This window comes from Panthera leo, chromosome B4 (genome assembly GCF_018350215.1).
Source record: "Panthera leo isolate Ple1 chromosome B4, P.leo_Ple1_pat1.1, whole genome shotgun sequence".
Lineage (NCBI taxonomy): Eukaryota > Metazoa > Chordata > Mammalia > Carnivora > Felidae > Panthera > Panthera leo.
In genome coordinates, this window is record NC_056685.1 from 111,100,810 (window position 1) to 111,121,335 (window position 20,526).

Sequence of the window (20,526 nt, forward strand, 5' to 3'; positions counted from 1 at the left end):
TTTTTAAAGTAATTTTTTTAAGTTTTCCTGTTTATGTAATCTCTACACTCAATGTGGAGCTCTAACTCATGACCCAAGATCAAGAGTCGCATGCTCTTCTGACTGAGCCAGCTAGGTGCCTCTGGCCTTCTTCTATTTCCTTAATCAAGGACAAGTTCTTTCCCACTCTTGGTTTTTGAATATGCAATTCTTTCTCTAGTCTTTGCCTGGCTAACTCCTCCCTCAGGTCCTGAGTTAAATCTAACTTCCACAAAGGAGTATTCCTTGACCCCATAAACTTATGTCGCCACTGTTATTCCTCAAAGCACTCTTCCTTTTCTTCACAGCATGCACCCCTTTTCCTGTTTCAGGTTGTACCTGCACACGGCTACACGGCACACGGCTGTGTGTTTACTTGTTAATAATTTGTCTCTATCATCAGACTATGGATTCTTCACACCATGTGAAGAAGCACACCCGTTTTGTTCTCCTCTGTGTGTGTGCACCCAGAGCATAAGCCAGCATCTGGCATGCTGTAGCATTAACTAAATAAAGTTCCACTCGATAAATGGGGAACTTTTATTTTTTATATATCATTCCCCCTTTGAACAGGATCAGATAAGTGCAAATAAGAGGGTCAGAATGGTGACCAGACAGCCAAGGGCACTGCTAGCCTTCAGTGGACAACTCTCCTGGGCCAGCCTGAGAAAGTGGTCGAGCTTGGCATAAAAAAGGAAAAGTCATGTCTGATTATTAGCAAGCTGTAAGGACTTGTCTACTCTTCACTTCTACCCTGGACAACTATTCAGTTCAGGAATTTATTTCACCTTTTATAATAATCCCTACGTCCTGGTCAAAACGATTTAGGTTTTTCTGAAATTTTAGGAAAAAATTCCAATACAGATTCTCACTCATGGTCTAATTCACATATATATCTAACTTTCTTAACTCTGTTAAATTACAAAATGACTCAAGTGTTAATAAATCCTGCTGGCCGGTTTTAAAGTCTGGTAGGCACAGAGGGATATAGAAATCTTTTTTGGAATACATGAATTTCTCCAGCCTCTTCTTTTCCCCTAAAGATTTTTTTTTTTTTTATAATTGAGATGTAATTCATATACTATAACTTCACCCCTTTATAGTGTATAATTCAGTGTTTTACCCAAAATTGTACCACCATTGTCACTATCTAATTCCAGAACATTCTCATTACACACCCACCCCCTAAAAAAACCCATCCTCATTAGCAATCATTCTCTATTCCTTCCTGCCACAGGCTCTGGCAAACACTTTGTACTGTCTATGATTTTTCCAGTCATTTTTTACTTTCATGAAACTGAAGGTGGGATACAATGATTTGCACAGGGTTGCAGTCAGTAAGACAGCAAGATTCTAGCATATGTATTTACAGTAACTTTTTAAACTATACATTAAAAAACCCCAAAAGATCAGTAAAAATATGTTTAGCTCAACTGTACATATCCTAAATGCGGCTATTGAGACATCTGATGGAGAAAGCAGAGTCTTTACAATAGTGATTCCCAAGAAGTGTCTCAGGCACGGGAGAGGCATGGGTGTGGGGCATTAGGCAGAATCACTAAAGAGGAAGAAGAGATGTGGCTGGTGGAAAGGAACTGCACTTCGGATGGGGGGATGCAGAGCGATGGTTGAGGGAAATGTGAGGCTATGTGGTTTACAGAATAGATATATTTCTTTTTAGCCAAAGGTTTTGAAATTCATGTTAATGTGCCCAGGTGTTCACTTGCTTCCTTTTACAGAGCCCCCAGTGGGCCCCAGAGCTCCCCAGTCATTTCCTGTTTGTTTATGAGTAGTAAACGCAGACATTAATAGTGCTAACACCACTCAGAATACTTGTAGGGTAATGACACCTTGCAAAATAATGCAGGAACTTTGACTTTTTAATATTCTGTCTGTATTTTCAAATAAGCTAAATAATTACAAGCTTAACTCTCTTCTGTTACCATCAACAAATGTGTACATAGAAACAATGATCCCATAGACTAAAATCATCAGAATCCATTTGCAAAAATAATTAGCAATGCATTTTATTTTGTCTTAATATTGCAAAAAATCATTAACAAAAGAAAAAAAAAAGGATGGGAACTGCTCAACACACAGAAAAAAATTCATTGTTCAAAAGAGATTAATCTGAACCTCAACCTTTTTTGGGCTCATTTACAAATATTATTAAAACAGCAATTGAAAGGGACAAACTAGGGATGCCTGGGTAGCTCAGTCAGTGAAGCGTCCAACTTCAGCTCAGGTCATGACCTTGCACTCGCTCGCTCACTGAGTTCAAGCCCCCGCTTCGCTTCGGGCTCTGTGCTGACAGCTCAGAGCTGGAGCCTGTGTCTCCCTCTCTCTCTGCCCATCCCCCGCTCACTCTCCGTCTCTCTGTCTCAAAAATAAACAAACATTAAAAAAAATTTTAACAAAAGGGACAAACTAATCGAAACCAAATATTTTATTAGTTAAAATTGAGATCCTAAAACCACTAACACTATACAACTTAAAAATAACCTCTTGGCTCCAACCTAGAAAAGTTTGATTTGCCAACATACAATGAATATGCAGGAACCTACTACTACTGAGTAAACAAATTGTCTTTCACAAACAAGTTACTGTGAGTTCTAGAGATCCTGAAGATGATCATTATCATTTGTCTGAAAGACGACTGCTAGAAATGCCTACTTAGTTAATGTACTCATAGAGCTGGACACTGAATGGCATAACGACCATTTGAAGTAGAAACCTCTTGTCTACCAAATATTTTACTGAAACTGATATTAATATGTAAACTAACTTAAAAAGTCAACTCTTAACTGTCTACAGCAAAAGAGAGCTTTGGTACCAATAAATGGGAATTAGGGCGTCAAAATAGACATTGTTTGTAGATTTACAGTATGTTTTTTTAAATTAAATTGGCAATGCCTATAGACAAAAGCGTGAAAATCTCATCCTTCTGTTACCTACCCTACATGAGGAATGAACAACCAGACTCTTTCAAGTTACTGATCTAAATAAAGCACTATCCTAAAATTTCTTCCAAAATAATTAATGGGTCACATCCTACAATTTAGCAATAGGTAAAAAATTAAGTACTTTACTTTTCAATGCCCCCTTTATCTTTTGACAGGAGCAGCAAGATACTGGGGTAAAAGTAATTCCAATAAGTACTTCCAGAATAATCAATTTTAGTTTTTCCATTTGAAGGGGGGGGCGGCTAACAAGAACAAATAAGTAAATAAAGGGTGATTTAAATTAAAAAGTAGACTGGGCAAGGGGAGACAGTAGGTTTAGGAGAACAAATGCTGTCAAACAACCATTTTTGCAAAATGCAGATTATTATAAATCCTTCTTAAATTACACCCAGGGCCATGTACCTTGCACATGAAATTTGGATAATTCTCTGATAAACCTCAAGGTTGCTAGATAACTTCACGAAAGTTATTAACACATTTTCATTGTGAGAAGCAAAGGAGAAATAAAAATAATCAAGATACATAGCACTTTTACTTTTTGAAATGGCTATCCTAAAAGTTTTTCTTAAATTCCGATTTTGCAAAGTTCCTTCTCTCCAGTCATCAAGTACACACTGAAAACAACTTTACTTATGAGTACTGTGGACTATCTATGGAGTATGCATTTTTCATAAATGTAGACCAAAGTGAACTAATTGAGATTTGGTTCTAAATTCAGCCTGTGATTCTTGGATATAGCTTTGGAACAAAATGAGTGGTGTATATATATACTTAAGTATAGTTACTTCTTAATTTTGTTGGGAAAATATTTATATTCTCAGCCCAAAAGATTACTTTTAGAGTTTGAAAGATTAAAGATAAAAACAAAATTGGTTCAACAATTGTCAAATAAAATGAATACAAACACTGACCACAACAACTTTCCACTCAATCCAAAATAAACCACTTCAGTTGACCTCGGCTCACTTAATTTTAAAAGTATCCCCCTTTTCCAGATTCTTAACTGGACTGATTATTGCCTAACAACATTATCTGTGTTAAAAGTGAAGAGATAAAAAGTGTTGTAAAGACTGCACGAGTGATTGTAACGTGTAATCACGTTTCAGAGCTGGAAGGGATCTTTGAGATCTAATCCAGCACCCACATCTTATAGACGAGAAAACTGAAGCCCAAACGGAGTCTTTTGATCAAACGACATTGACCAAAATCACATTCCATGGCTGAGCCATTCATTCATTCATTCATCATTCATTCACCCACATACTACTGAAAGCTGCGTAAGTGCCAGGCTTGGTGCTAGGTGCTGAAAACAGGCTGCAGGGCAGCAATCGGCAGCGTCCAGGCAACAGGCAAGCTTTTTCCTTGTTTTAAGAGAAATCCTTAAATGTCCTCACCAGGAAGAACTCCTAGAAGACTTCCACAGCCTTTGCAGCACCGGGCCCACTTTCAGTTTCACACATTTCAGTAAACACAGTTGGCTTTAACTTTGCAGAGTCCACAATCATGTTTACTTTAAACAATTAAGCATTAACAAAGGGAAGCACAGTATTGTGAATGAGTCCCTTTCCAGTACATTCATAACTTAAGGAAGTGCAATCAGAAAATGCCCCCCCCCCCCCAACACACACAAGAGTTCACAGAGAGGACAGCTTACAGAATCAGAGAAAATGAGGTATCAATACAGGCCAGTTAAGTCTAATAGCTCAAGTTTACCAAGTGTGGAATGTAAATCTCTCCCCGTTTCATTCAGATGTGGGTATATTTTTGAGATGTCTGCATGTTAAAAAGACCTCTAAACTCACATTCAAACTAATGCCCTCTTCCAATGAAACGTACATCTAAGCCAGGCCTTTCTCCTTAAGATCAACTTCCTTTGATTTCTAGTTGATTAAAGGAAAACTAAAATAAAAAAATAATGACACCTAATGTGTTGGCTAAAAGAAATTCAAATCCTCATACAATAAGAATAGCAATAGCTCAAACTGCACATTTATGAGTTTTGTTTTTAAAGAGATGGGCAGTGAACTTATCCATCAACATAAATCATCACTCTTTCTGCTTGGACTTTTACAGTCTTTGATATTAAGTCTGGCACTTAACTGTTTTGTGTATATCAATTCACAGTCAACTTCTTTGAGGAGAAAAAAACCATATTGACAAAGCTTTTAAATAAAACAACCCATAAGTAAGGCACTTTGAAATATTAAACAGCAGCTCTCTGTGCACCCATTTTCAGCATTCTATACCAAAATGAAACACAGCTTTCACAGAGCTCTCGCAGATGACCAGTGGGTGATTTCTGATAAAACACAACCTCACTGAGGCTCTTTAAAGGCTCTTTGACTTTCTTGAAATGACCAGTGGGTGATTTCTGATAAAACACAATCTCACTGAGGCTCTTTAAAGGCTCTTTGACTTTCTTGGAGCTATTGTCCATCCGCTCAGGAAGAAAGTGCTGTTGTGCTCTTCTATTTCTCAAACTTCCAGATCTGTTTTTTATCTAGAGCATCACAAGTTCTCATTTGAACATCAGGGCGACCCTCAGGTGTCCGAAAAGCACTAAGGCACAGTCCCGAGCGGGGATGAAAAATGGTTCCATCTTCTTCAAAATGCCAAATAATGTTTGCTGGAATGGGGAACCCATCTTTTGGACAATTTTGCATTCCTACATAATTTTTTTGCTCAGGAACCTCTGCGCATAACTCTGTCACAGAGTTAAACCTTATTTCCTTGTTTGAAGTGTATTCAAAGAATTGATTGCCTCCTTGGCCGTGGCAGCCAAACAGTGAAAGGTTGGCACCTGTGGGGTTACTGTCAGGAGAGTTATAATCTAAACATTCGGAAGAGATTCCCATACTGCGAATAGCTCCGTGCCAGCCTGGCCTATCCTCTGGAACATGTAAATTAGAAAACACATTTTTCAAATACCAGTCAAAGCTCTTGCACTTCAGCCGTTCTCGTAGTAATTTTCTTTCAGATATATCACCATAAGCTTCTTTCCTTGCTGGAGGGTTTCGATTGTAGAAATGCTCTTTGTACTGGTCCATCCACACTTCCGCTGCCCGAGCAGTATTCTGTAGGAAATTGGGCCGAGCATATGGCGCCCGCTTGGGGAATACATGGCCCACGTGGGAACACGGGTGGATCTCCAGTTTACCTCCACACTGCCACACCCTAAAAGATAGCTCCAGGTTTTCACCCCCCCACACTTCCATTCCAGTGTCATATGTTCCAAGGTACTGAAAATATTTCTTGCTGACAGCAAACAGTCCTCCAGCCATGGTGGGAGATCGGATTGGGTCAATTCTCGATTTCCGTCTGTCCCTTTCATGTTTGGGGACTGAATGCCACTGGAAGGTTAAGCGCCAGTCAAATCCACCAATCATGGGCTCCCCGGTCTGCATATAGAACTCAAAAGTATTCCAATCAATGGTGTCTATCACAGGACATACAATTGCTGTTTCATCTTTCCCAATTCTTTCCAAAAGTGGTTCTAACCAACCAGAATTACACTCACAGTGGCAATCCAGGAAAGTGAGGACATCCCCCGTGGCAAAAGTGGCCCCAATCAGGCGGGCTCGAACCAGCCCCTCCCGCTTATTTGTTCTAATCAAGCGGACTCTATCGAGATTGCTGATGTAAGTTTCAAGCTGTGTCTTCAAATAAACTCTGTCACTCAAGTCATCCACTAGGATGATTTCCTTCAAGAGGACTGCAGGAGAAGTTTCTAAAACACTGTGGATGGTGCGGAGCAAGGTCGACCAGGCTTCATTATAGAAAGCGATGATAACAGAGGTGGTGGGAAGTCTCCTATAATTAAACTTCTGGGATTTACACTCATACATTCTTTTATCCTCTATGTGGCGGTGCAGGGAAATCCTGTCGCTGAGATAAATATTAATGGCATATCTCTCAATAAGTTCTTCTTGCTGCTTTAGTTCATCCTGGCTGAGCTGGAGTTTGCTGGCTTTCCCCCACTCCCCAAGTGCGTGGAAATCTGCAGGGGGCTTCTCATAAAGCGGTCGAGACAACTCCTCTGCCTTTTCCCAGGGGCCTGAGAGCTGTTTGGGCCCCCTCTCCCTGGCAAGGCCGGCTGCTGAGGAGGCATGGAAAGTAGAGACAGAGAGTTCCACCAGGATATAGGCCACTGTTAAAAGCGCCAGCAACAGGCAGCTCTTGCCTGCCCAGGTCCACCTCACGGCCATCCGGATCCTCATGGTTAAGGCGCAGACGCGGCCACCAGAGCCACCACGCAGGGGAAGGACTTCGGACCAGCAGATTGAGGTCCCGGCTCAGGTAGGAGCGAACTTCCGAGCACGTCCCTCCTTTCACGCAGGCGCTCGGCTTCTTTCCAGCCACAGGGGCTTCGCAGCGGTCACCGGAGACCTCTCGGTCCTTGGCCTCCGGCACAGCCCCAACTCCTTTCTCCCCGCTTCCTCCACTTGGTCTCACAACTTTTCACAAACTCTCTGGCCAACACCCCACCCTCCCTGGGCCGAGGACAAACCCCTCCCCTTCCCACTCACTCCTCCTGGCGGTTAGTTCGAGAAAGTCGTCGGCCAGGCCCGGGCCTGGAGGCGACTCGGCGGGGCCGGGCTGGGGGCCAGGACGGGCACGACCCAGGTGCCCGAGGCTGCGGCGCTCTCAACCCCCACACGGGTCCTCGGGGGCTGTCCCGCGGCCCCGCGTGGACAGGAGGCAAGGTTTCCGACCACCTGAGCCTTGGCCGCATCACAAAGACGGGGAGAGAATGAAACTTACCAAGTTGTTTGCCGTTGGGACTGAAGTCCACGGACGTGATCGCAGCTTTGTGGCCCTTAAAATACCGCTCCAGAACGGGATCCTCCTGGGAAGAAAGTCGTCGGATTGTGAAAGCAGGTGCAGCCGTCGGACGCGGGCGTCGCGGGGTCAGCGCGGCCGCCTCCGCCGGGGCCCGGCCCGGGAACCGCCACACGGGCGCTGGTCCCGCGGAGCCCGAGGGCCCTGCGCCAGCGCCCGCTCGGACCCCGACTCGGCGAGGCCGAGCGCCTGCCGCCCGCGCGGAGCCCGCCCCCACCGCCCGGGCCGCTCCCCAGAGTCGGGCGCCCGCGCGGGGCCACCGGGACGGCTCATCGAAATGCACGTTCCCGGGCCCCGGCGCCGGAGCCACCGGCGCGAGGCGGGGCGCCGGCTCCGGGGCTTTTGCAAACCCGCCAGGTGATTCTGACGCAGGCGCTCCACTGGAACCCTCCGAGAATTCTGGGGGCCATGGGGCTGCCCGGGCTCCGTCCCGAGCTCCGGGACGCCGGGAGGAGCGCCCGGGATCCGGCCAGGTAGCGTCAGGATCTCCGGCCCGGGATCCAGGGATCCCCCAGAGCGGAGAGTGAGGCGTGGACGTCCCCGGGGCGGGGGGCGCGGGGCGAGCGGCTCAGCACCCGGCTGCGGACGCTTGCCTCCACCTCCCGCCAGGTGCTAGCGCGGCCCCGCGGCACCAGCTCCGGGGAGGCGCCCCCCAGCCCCTCCTTACCGGGGCGGAGGCCATGGGAGGAGCGGCCGGCGCCGGGCTCCAGCCGGCGGGGGGGACCGGGGGAAGGGAGGGGACGGGACGGGAAGGGGGGACCGTGCGGCGCCCGGAACCGTCTGCCCAGAGCGGCGGCGCCTCCCGGTCACTACAACAACGGCGACCCAGTCAAACCCCGCGCTCCAGGCGTGGCCAGTCGAGCCCCGAGGCGGCGCTCGCGCCGGAGGAAGCCGTGCCCGGGCCAGCAGGCAGGCGGGACGCTCCAGGGTCAGGTGTGACAACTCACGAAAGCCAGCGTTTACTAACACTCGCACTGCCCGCGTCTTGAAACCGTGAAACAGGGCAGTCACCGCGGTGGCAAGGAGACCGAGGCGAGGGAGAGGGCAAGGAGTCTGTGATCGATGCAATCGGAGTTCGATTACACGTTAAAGAGACAGCGCCCAGGAATTTGAAGAGGGTCCCCGACAGCTTAATGACTGGGGAAGGGAGTTTGGGTCTGAAGAGGGGCAGCTTGCTAAGTATTCATATACGCACAGGAACTAAACCTCTGGAGGACAGATTTTAATTTACTTTATCACTATTTTTCACACAATACCCTTCGTGATATAAATGCTGGAGAGATGAATGAATGAATGAATGAATGAATGTTGTGCATCTACTTAATGTTTTTTCTGCTATGTGTTTCTATTCTAATCTGCTCGTTAGTGTATGCTTTAGAGCAGCCAATTTCCTCGGCAACAAGTTTAAAGTCTGCAGGAAGCCTTAGAAAGAAACTTTTTGTTTTGTTTAAATTATTAGGCTACATAGTAATATAGCCATTTGTATAGCAGGCTTTCTTACACACAATATCATTGGCGTTTCGGCAACGCCATGGCGCTGATGCAGTTATAAAATGTTACCAACGTTTGCAAATTGCAAACTTGATTCCTAGATAGTTTACATATAATTGTCAAAGATTACAGAGTCAGATCTTCCAATTCTAAACCCATATTCTCTTTTCCCCTACCTCAAAGCATGAAAGACTCGGCTGAAAATTACATATAAAATAAACATTCTTGGCAGCAAAAAAAATGATGTAATAGACCACAGCCGGTAAGACACATATTCTATGTAAATGAAAGGTATAGTACACACCTTAATTGCGGGTTCTCTAGTTGTCTAGTGATAGAATTTAGTTTTAGTAAATACCGCACATAGCAATTAAACAGACAGGAAATAGCTTTAGGTTTCAGTATTAGTTCAAGTATAAATTTGCTGACTATCTCCTGTTTGGCTCTGAGGGGTACGCAGGTGACTGAGACATTTTCACTGCCCTCAAGAACTCAACAGACTAGGTTTCTGAGTCTCATATTTTAGTATGTATAACGATGATTTAAGGGACCCCGTTCCCAGAGATGCTGATTCAACATGCATAGGGTGGGATCGGGGCTCTATAAATGTAATAGAGAAGTCTTAGCTGTGTACATTGAGAAACATTGCTGTAGTCTAGGAGGTGATGTATCAAGAGTGTCGATACCAGCAACTTACCAACAAACTGTGACAGGACTCTGAGCTTTGCTGCTTATTCCCAGACTAGGTTTGACTTCAAACAAACAAACAAACAAGACTGACATCTGACATGCTTAAAAATAATGCTGGATGCTGGTTTGTGTGTAAAACGTTGTAGCTCTGTGGAAAACAGTTGTGCAGTTCCTCAAAAATTAACTCCTAGGCATATAACTCCAAATGTATTGAAAGCAAGGGCTAGAACAGATACTTGGACACCAAGATTTATAGGAGTGTTGTTCACAACAGTCAAAAAGTGGAAACAACTCACATGTCTAACAGTGAATCTATAAAGAAAATGTGGTATGAACATACAATGACTGTCATTTGGTCATAAAAAGGAATGAGATTCTGATACATACCACAACGTGAGTGAAATCTGAAAACATTATGCTAACTGAATAAGCTAGACACAAAGGCTAGTTGGATTCATAGAGACAGAAAGTGGAATGGCGGCTGCCACAGGTGCGAGGATAAGAGAGAATGGAGAATTACTGTCTAATCAGAACCGAACTTCTGTTTGAGGTGATGATGTTCTGGAAATAGAGATGGGTGATGGTTCAAAACATTGTGAATGTACTTAATGCCAGTGAATTGCACACTTAAGAATAAAGTTTACATTTTATTTTAATGTATATTTGACTACAATAAAAATAATAATTCTAGAAACCCTGAGGAATGACCAAGACCTCATTATTTCTCATAGCCAAGATATGTCTGATCTTGGGTATAGCAGATTACCAGAAAAGGAAAAAGGTAAAAATGTAGAAACTAGTTCAAAAGAAAAGTTTTAAAGTACAGATTTTTCTCTAAGTCTTAGTAAAAATACAATTAAGCTTTTTTTCTAGTTATCAAAAAATACATCACATATTGGGCCATTACCTAAACGTAGACTTAATTATTATTATTATTATTATTATTATTATTATTATTATTATTATTTTTCAGAGCACTTGCAGGTCTCAGTCAGTCAAGCAGTCTTCATGTTTGGCTAAGGGCTAAGGTCACGATCTTGCAGCAGCAGTTTGTGAGTTCCAGCCGGCTCTGTGCTGACAGCTCAGAGCCTGGAGCCTGCTTTGGATTCTTTGTCTCCCTCTCTCTCTGCCCCTCCCCTGCTCGCACTGTCTCTCTCTCTCTCTCTCTCAAAACTAAAAAAAGAAAAGGAAAAAGAAAAAAAACCATTAAACAATTTTTTAAATAAAATACTTTTTTAATATACTTATGGTGTGCTCACTACATGCTAAATGCTCTTCTAAGTACCTTGCAAATTTTGACATTCAATCCTCATAAGAATCTTGTCAGAGAGGTGCTCTAATCACCATGTGCATTCCTCTATGAGGAAACTGATATGCGGAGACATCAAGTTACCTGCTCCAGGTACACAGCTAGGCAGTGTAGATTTTAGTCGGTGCCTCCAGACCCCATTCTTAGTTACTAAGTCCTGACGCCTTTTGCATGGTTGCAGGCATATTGCGAACATGTAAAATTCAGTATCCTAGCCTAACAGTAAATTTTACCCACCCCCCACCAAAAGGAACTTCTTTGTTTCCATTCCACTGTTCTCTTTTATTAGTCCAATGGCCCCTCCCATGGTTCTTTTCCATATTTGATTTGATTTTGTTTTGTTGTTCCTCACCTTTGCAAACCAGCAAAATGTCAGAGATAGATATTTAGAAACATGGACAAAGTTGGGGAGATATATATATGTGTGTATATATATATATGTATATATATATATATTTTTTTTTTTTTTTTTCTAACCTCAAGCCTGCTTGAATTCATGTAATAGCACTTGTCACAATAATTTGGGACCACTCCCAAACGGCAAATTTATTAATCTGGAAGAAAGCCACAATAATCCACAAAATTTAAAAATCTATAGGCTATCATTGGGGGCAAGGTACTGCATAAGACAAAACTGATCCTTTCATTAGCTCTCCTTTTCCAGATTCCCTTCAGATTAGACACTGACCATCTGTACTTGAGCACTATAAAAATTTGTTTTTATGTTAGCAGGAGTCATTCCTGGGTTGGTTCCCTTCGCGGGTTGAAAATTCAGGGACAGCACACAAGTGCCATCTACTGTTCACCTTCCTGTGTGGTTACTTGGAATGAAACTACTTTATAGCCTGTTTGCAGGCAGTGTAACTTGTGGCTACAGTTGCTCCAGAGTATAGGAGCGTACCTAGAAAGGAAGTACCAGATCTGTTTGAATCATGAAAGCATTAGCCTTTTTTTGGTTTTGTTTTGAACACCACCAATGATTTATTTCAATCAACATTCAGTCTCCAAATCCTATCCATGGTATCCTCCCAATAGAATTTATCTTCCCATCTTTCTGTCCTTATGTCTTCTGCCCTGCTACAGGCCGCCCTCTTCCTCTGCCTCCCAGATCATTTCAGTAACAAGAGCAAAAATTAATAAGTGAGACTACAGCAACCTAAAAAGCTTCTGCGCAGCGGAAAGAAACAAAATGTAAAGGCAACCTCACGCTGTATTGGATCCTTGAAAGTTGACACGATAGATAGTAGAGCTTCAACGTTTTTACCATAACAGCAACAACAATAAAAACAAAATGGTAATGATGCGTTGGAGAGGATGTGTTAACCAACCTTACAGTGGTGAGCATTTCAAGTCGAATAGCAAATCATCACATTGTACACCGAGCAGTGGGCTGGACCTGGGCACTCAGGGGCTCCTCACCCTCTCCGCTGTCCTTGCAAAGCGGGTTCTGCTTGCTTCTCCCACTCCCAAGGGATGCTCCAAGGACGGAGACTTGAGAGGGGGATGTGATGTTGAAAACACCTGCATGGTATATATAACAAGCCAGCGAGGGCCTCTTTATAAGCTTTTAAGATTTGGAGGACGTGTCCAGGGATCCCGTTACCCTGCTACCACCCAAGACAAGCCTCTTATCTTTTCCTTACCACTTTTTATTCACTTATGTACATTCCCTTTGCTGATATTATAATTGCCACCTACCTGACTCTTTCTTGGGTGTCTTCCTGCCCTCTGCATATGGGAGCTGGTTTTCAGCTTACACCAGGAGAGCTTCAGAGAGGGTTGCGAACCTACATATACCTTACAAGAGCTCAGACGGTAGCCCAAAACCTTTCATTTCCATTAAAAGAAAGGAGAGCCATCCCTTTTAGAATCTAGCAACACAGAGATAATATAGGTAGTATTACCACCTGCTGCCTGGCAGATAGTAAGTGCTTGTTAAGAGTTAGATTCTTACGCCTCTGTCTCCTGACCCCTTCAAGGTTTGAGTCAAGACGTTTCATCAGAGAAGGCAGAGGGGGGCAGGCCAGACAACAGCACTGTGATATCTTAGCTTCTGCAGCCCCACAGACTCAGTCCGAATCTCACGAGAGGGGACACAGGAAGAAACTGTTTTATGGTCAAGTCTGGTGAGACATCTGGCATAGGCCACACTGCTTGGGCAGCCAGGAGGCTAAGTGGGAACCAGAGTGACAAAGGAGGGGGCTCCTACCCAGGTCTGCATGGACAAGAGCATGATTTTGGCACAGTGAAGATTTCAGAGACCTTACTCTACTGGGTTGTTGTGAATTATTTAATTCAATTGGATGATTAAAATCAGTAGTTCTTAACTAGGACACCCTACCCCCACCTCACATTTGGCAATGTCTAGGGATGCTTATGGTTGTCACAGCTAGGGGTATGGTACTTTTGGCATCTGGTAGACTGGGCTCGGGGGTGCTGATAAACACCCGGCTATGAACAGGACAAGCCCCATGTCAATAGCACTGAGGCTGAGAAACCTCGATTTAAATGAAAGCACTTAGCACATACATGCTCTGTAAACGTTGATTCACCCTTACGGTCTGATCTCCTGGTGTTCACAAGGTTTCAGATAATTAGCAATCCCTAAATGTACCATATATAGCAAAGTTTCTTCATTATAAGACATATTTTTTATTTAAAAAATCATGGTTTTAGGATAGTAGTTACACTTGCGGTGAGCATAGCATAACGTATGGAGAAGTTGAATCACTATGCTGTACACCTGAAAATAATGTAATACTGTGTGTCAACTATGCTCAAAAAATAATAATAATCACTGTTTTCGTTTTTGAATTCACTTGAGATGGGATAATTTATATATTTTCCCTCTAAGTAGCTATTACCAAATCATGGTGGGTGTCAGTTAATGACATCTTAAACTACAAAAAAAAAAAAACAAAAAACAAAAAACAAAAAAAAAAGTAGTATGCTGTATACATTTCTAAGGTTCTATGCTTCAATTTCCTGTATTAGATCAGAAGTTCTTGAGATAGAGCGTGGGGTCATGAAACAGCAATCTATTCGTATGTCCACTGATTCATCATCACTAATTACATAATCGTTAGTTGACTTTTCTCCTGGTGCTGCTGACAAATACCGATGTCAAATTCTGCACACGCTAATCTTTTTTCTGTGATGAATACACAAAACAAGAAAGAAATCAGAAACATCCACTTTGCTAGAGATCCTGGAGAGCAAGTTGATCAATTCCTTCCATGAAGAGATGGGAAACCAGGGCTCCAGGAAGGCTCATTGGACATGCCCAACTTCGTGAGTGACCCAGTCAAGCCCACAAGCCAATGGTCAGGAATTCCAGTCCAGGAATAACCACAAGTGTGTAATCTTTATTCATGATGAGCTCAGCAAGAGGTTATCACTTTTTTTTTTTTTAATAAATTTTTTTTAACGTTTTATTTATTTTTGAGACAGAGAGAGACAGAGCATGAACGGGGGAGGGTCAGAGAAAGAGGGAGACACAGAATCCGAAACAGGCTCCAGGCTCTGAGCCATCAGCCCAGAGCCCGACGTGGGGCTCGAACTCACGGACCGCGAGATCGTGACCTGAGCTGAAGTTGGACGCTTAACCGACTGAGCCACCCAGGCGCCCCAGAGGTTACCACTTTTTATTCATCTGATGAGACTCAGTGACATTCTTTACTGGACAGAATTTTGGTCCCCAGACTATATTCCACAAACATTATTGATTGAGCACGCCACCAGGCTCCAGGAAGTATATTAGGTATTAAACATACAACGATAAGTAAAAATGGGTACAAGGGTAGGAAACTTACTTACCTTCTAAACCCAAGCAGATAACAAGGATGGGGGCAGGGGGTAGACCACAGGGTTGCCAGATACAGTATGAGGTGCCGTAAATGAATTGCATGAATTACATAGGACATACACTAAGAATAATAAAATCAATGTTTATCTGCACTTCACCTTTAAACTAGACATCTTGCATTTTTATCTGCTAAATCTAGCAACTCTAGCGAACTGGTAATCTGGGCGAAGGGGAAAGTGCAGGCCTCTTCTAAAGGGGGAGCTGCTGCACAGCATCTCGGGAATGGTTTCCATGAGACATGTAGCCCCAGGGTTAGCAATCATTGGAATTATTATGATAAGCTAGAAATCCAAGATTTCAGTTAAAATGTCCCTAATTTTAAAAGTTGTATGCTGGGGCGCCTGGGTGGCTCAGTCGGTTAAGCGGCCACTTCGGCTCAGGTCATGATCTCGCAGTCCGTGAGTTCGAGCCCCGCGTCGGGCTCTGTGCTAACAGCTCAGAGCCTGGAGCCTGCTTCCGATTCTGTGTCTCCCTCTCTCTGACCTTCCCCCGTTCATACTCTGTCCTCTCTCTGTCTCAAAAATAAATAAACGTTAAAAAAAAAATTAAAAAAAAAAAAAAAGTTGTATGCTGGGGGCACCTGGATGGCTGAGTCAGTTAAGCATCTGACTTCGGCCCAGGTCACGACCTCACAGTTCGTGTGTTCAAACGCCACATTGGACTCTGTGCTGACAGCTTGGAGCCTCGAACCTGCTTGGATTCTCTGTTCCCCTCTCTCTCCGCCCCTCACTCCCTTGAGTTCTCTCTTGCTCTCTCTGTCTCTCAAAAATGAAGATAAATATTTTTTATTAAAGTTGTATGCTGATTTGGAAATTTTTAAAGATTTATGTGGGGAAAAAAATAATTTCTGTAGCTTGTGATGGTATTTAAGTGAGCCCTAGCGAAGACCTCTCTTTCCCACCAGAATAGAGAAGCAGCTGAATGCTACAGGTTTGTGACCTGTAGATGAAAGTCAAACGTCAGCTATGATACTGACGATACAACAATGAAGGGTTTGGCTTAAGAGTACAGCCAAACAGGGCTGCTAGCAGGCTCCTCAACTGAACTAAGCCTCCTCTTCCCCCACCCAGCTTTTCCCCCCAACAAGGCAGAGTTTACCCTACAGCCAAGAGAGCAAACAAGAACATTCCCACTTTGCAGACAGAAGGATGTGAAGAGAGGAGAGAGTGGCAGAGACTGAGCTGAGTGGGCTCCCCCACTCTCTTCCCAACTCTTGGGAAAACTCCACCCCCACTCCTCACCCCCCTCAAGCCTACTGCCACCCCAGGACAAGGAAAGCAAAAGGGGAGAGGCCAGGACTATTCCTCCAAGGCAGCCCCTCCTTCTATGGAAACAGGAACTGGAGAATAAGTTCTCCAGGTCCCTCAGCCAGTTGACTCTGGTCCACGAGTTTCCAGTTCTGTCCACCTGACTCGGTCACTGACTTTCAAAGTTTACAGTTCAGTAGAAGAATTGATGTAATAGAGTACACTGATGTACTACCAACACTTTAACGCACACCTGTGTGGGATCTGTCTCCACCCCAGTTCTACCTGGAGTAAGGTGCATATAAAGGTTATGATGCTGCCGAGGGAGACTTCCCACCCTTTCTGTCTCCGTTTCTGCTGAGGCCCCAAGACAAGAGACGGTAGGCACCCCACATTCTAATGGGAAGGGCTGGAACACCTATGCAGGACTTGGAAAGAAGACGCAATAAACCAGTTGTGTGTCTAGAGGCTGAATTTGGAAATAAGAGGATTTTTGTGGAGAGAGAGTCAGTGTGTTTGTTCCTCACCCCCCTTCCCACCTATCAGGGGAGGGTAAGGATATCTCTCCCTGCATTCAAACCTACTGAGAGGAGATTAGAGTATCTTCCAGATATGTACCTCTTGGGATCTGCTCAGCCCAATGATGCCCTGTGACACATGCCTGTGAAAGCAAAAGGTGAGAGGCTGTGGTTGGCCAGTTGCTCTGTGGGCACAGACCAGGCTGCCCTGAGCAGATTCTCCCCACTGGGGCAAGGATACAAGAGCGTGTTTCCAGGACCAGATGTGACCTGTGGGGGAGAGAGAGAGCAGGCCTGCAGCGTGACAAAGCCTGAAGCGAAGCCATGAACCCAGTAAGAGGATGGACTGCCGGCGTCCCAGGAGCTGGAGAGGCCATAAGGGTGACATGCGGAGACAAATGCACCGTTCACGTCACAGGGAGCACAGCTGAACGGTCCCAGCGAGGTCCTCTGAGAACCCACAGTAGTGCCCGTGAAAATGGTTCTCTTGGGGCTCAAACCCAGGGAAAGTTCATTTTAAACATTTAAAGAGCAGTGTCCAGCACCATATTACTTTCGAGTAAGTTCTTCCTTGTTTCATCCCTCTCCTCCCTCCAGTGCTTTAACTCAGAAGGAGCCAGAGACCTCACAGCAGATGCGAATAGAATCCACCATCCCCTGTGTTACATGGGGAAACATTCCACTTCCCCATCCCGCACCCATTGCAGCTCCTAGGGGCTGGAGTTTGGGGAGGAGAGAGGCTTCGTGTTGAATGAATCACAGAGGTTGATCTATCACATCGAAATGGATATTTTAATTATCGAAATAAAACTATTTTGCAATGAGAAGGAGCTAGAAGATATTTTCTCATCAGTAAGACAACAGATAAGTCATAGAGCCCCCCACCCCCACCCCACCTTGCACCCTACCAATATTTCATCCAGGGACAGGTGAAGAAGTAACCTTTAGGGTGGCTTTGAATGAGCAGCAGAAGAAAAGGAGTAAGATGTTTTCTAATTGCGCCCGGTGAATTCTGCTTTTGTGTCAACACAAATGCTACAGATAGTTTTAGTTTGTAACACTGAAACCAAACGGGCGTAAACAGATTCGGAAACAGTTTGACCAAAGCCACAGCTCTGTGTCTCAGGGGTTCTCTTGACTCTGCCCTCCCTCCCTGCTAGCTTCTTCCTCACAATAGCATTCTTCTTGGCTACAGGATGGCTGCCAGTAACACCTATAACTACATGCTCCCTCTTCACTCTAACAGGGAAAGCGTCATTTCCTGAAACCAAAAAAACCCAAAACTCCTGCATTTCCTGTGGAGTACGACACCTGTGAAGAAATCCCCACAGTCAGGGAAATGTCATGTACTGGTTGGATTAGGTCGATATTAATTAATCCAGTCAAGGCTGATGAGGGAGCTAAGGCAAGATGACACCCGCAACATGCCCTACCCTCTACCCGACCCCTGCCCCCCCCCCCACCTCCTTACAGCAGTGGGATACTTGACCTTCCTCAGGCACTCCCAGCCACCCAAGAACAAAGGAAAAGAGAAAACAAATAATTAACTCCTGGAGATCACAGTCCTGCAGGACAAGAGTCTCCATCAGTTTACCAACATTTTAGTAAATTACAAGAAAAAGACAATCTTATCCATAGCCTAATCTCTAGAAACCTATAGACTCAGTTTCCTACATCACCCTCCCCTCCATAGTGATGTGGGGAACAAAGGCAAGAAGGAAATGGCAGGTAAAATTAAATGTCTGTATAACCGGCAGCTCATTGACAAATACTTGAAGCAAATACACAGCATACCTATTCTCCGGGAACTTCCTACTGTTTTCATGTTAATGCCTTATTAGAGGGAAAATAGCCTCAGTTTGATGATAGCAAGGCCTCTGGTATTTTCTGAGTCCTCTTTAGCATATCAAAGTCCTTTTGGGGGCCTCCCTTTTGCCTTTCCCTCCCCCCAACTCCAAAGTATATAATCAGTTACCTTTCACAACCCCAGTGCAGCTCTTTCTGCCCACAAGTCCTATGCCGGTGCTTTAATAAAATCACTGTTTTGCACCAAAGACGTTTCAAGAATTCTTTCTTGGCCATCAGCTCTGACTCCCCCAAAACTCCAAAACCCCGTCAAATGCCAAATAATTAAACTATGCAGGATCCTCCACAGTCTCTAGAGAAAAGGTAAATCCAACCAAAATGCAAGGCCATTACCCAATAGGATAGAAATGGCAGGATGCCAGTGAGATTGAGGGAAAAACTATGCACCACAGGGGATAAGGAAGGACTAAATACAAGACAAGGCCATTTAATCATGGCCTTTAAAGAGGAAGAGGGACTGGGATCAGGTAGGGGCCAGGACGGAAAACGAATTGTAAGGGGGGGCGGACACGAAGTATGTAGGGGCATTGCAGATGGACAAATTAACGTGAGAATCCTGGGACAATAAGCAACATGATTATAGCACAGAAACTATAAGTAGTTGGTTGTTGGAACGCGGCGTACCGGGGAAGCGAGGCAGAGAAGACACTGCTGAGCCAAGGAACTTGGACACAGTGTGCACGGAATCTGGCAGGAAGCAGATGACACACTCAGAGGAGGAGAGCTTACTAAAGGGACGATTTACAATGGTGTAGGCAGGATTAAGGGTAATAGCTCATGTGGTGCTGTGTCCTAGGGCTAGAAACAGCAGGGAGCCCTTTCCATCCCTAGGTCTGAAGAGGTAGTGAAGCCAACACTAAGACCCAGAGATCTTAGAGTCTGCTTGGTAGGAGCTGTGGTCTTTGGTGGAAGGGTATTGTTGACTCTAAGCAAACTTAGCTAGGAGGGATCTGGGGAAATAATACCCCAGTCTCTCTCTCTCTTCTTCCTCAGTGCTGTTGATTTCCATTGGTTAAAATAAACTGGAAGTCAGGGGGCAAGGTAGCCCACAGATGCAGTCTATAGAGGTCAGCATCTTGGGGCCCAGAACAGAGTGGAAAGGACTGGAGAGCAGATCCAGAGGGACAAACAGAAAACACCCAGCACAGAAGGAGGCAGTTGGAATACACAGAAAATACCAGAAAACATCCTCTGGGGCCAGGGAGGTCATTGAAAGTTTCAAAGTCGGAGCACTGCTGGCCTCTAGAGGGAGCCCAAGGATTTCTTTTCCTCCATCCCCTCTGCTGAGAAGGAACATCCGCAGAGTCTGAGGACCAGACTCCAAGGAAAGAGCTCTCCTCTAGGAAGGGAACTAGGAGGTGTAACGAGATTGCTCCTGGAACAGGAAATTTCCCCCTTTGTGCTTCGATTGGCTACATTTGGGTTGATTTCTAATAATAACATTGGAAATAATCAAAGCTAACACTAAGCATTCACCGTGTGCCAAGTTCATGACTCTCCTTTTAGTACACCAACTCTTGGGGGTAACACCAGGGTCACTGCCATTTTATAGATCAGGAGACCGATAGAGCCTGGATTTGAATCCATATTACACTGGATGGCTCTCTACTCTTCTGTCATCCTGTTCTGCTGGTTTACTCAGCTGGAGCAGAGGTTGCCCTTACTTAGAAAACCCAGGGCAGGGTCCACAGACAAGGAGACCTGAAAAGAGAGGAAACTT

The 20,526-nt window shown here is 44.5% G+C and overlaps 2 protein-coding genes across 6 annotated transcripts in view; both read right to left on the reverse strand.

The window, feature by feature from the left end:
• POC1B (POC1 centriolar protein B) overlaps positions 1-8,583 on the reverse strand; it is a 95,112-nt gene extending 86,529 nt beyond the window's left edge. For 2 of the 5 annotated variants that reach the window (XR_006204986.1, XM_042947335.1), the window contains exons 1-2: positions 8,488-8,583; positions 7,743-7,827 (exon numbers count right to left, since the gene is read on the reverse strand). Coding sequence is in view for 3 of the 5 variants with exons in the window: in XM_042947335.1 (XP_042803269.1) it covers positions 7,743-7,827; positions 8,488-8,502 (100 nt within the window). In the remaining 2 variants the exon portion in view is untranslated. Of the gene's footprint in view, positions 1-7,742; positions 8,309-8,487 lie in introns of those variants that run through there. The other 3 variants (XM_042947333.1, XM_042947332.1, XM_042947334.1) reach the window with 3 other exon arrangements.
• On the reverse strand, positions 2,409-7,621 carry LOC122224893 (polypeptide N-acetylgalactosaminyltransferase 4). Its single transcript, XM_042947331.1, has one exon. It carries the CDS (start codon positions 7,196-7,198, stop codon positions 5,450-5,452), a length of 1,749 nt encoding a protein of 582 aa, XP_042803265.1. The 5' UTR covers positions 7,199-7,621; the 3' UTR covers positions 2,409-5,449.
• Positions 8,584-20,526: the final 11,943 nt, after the last annotated feature.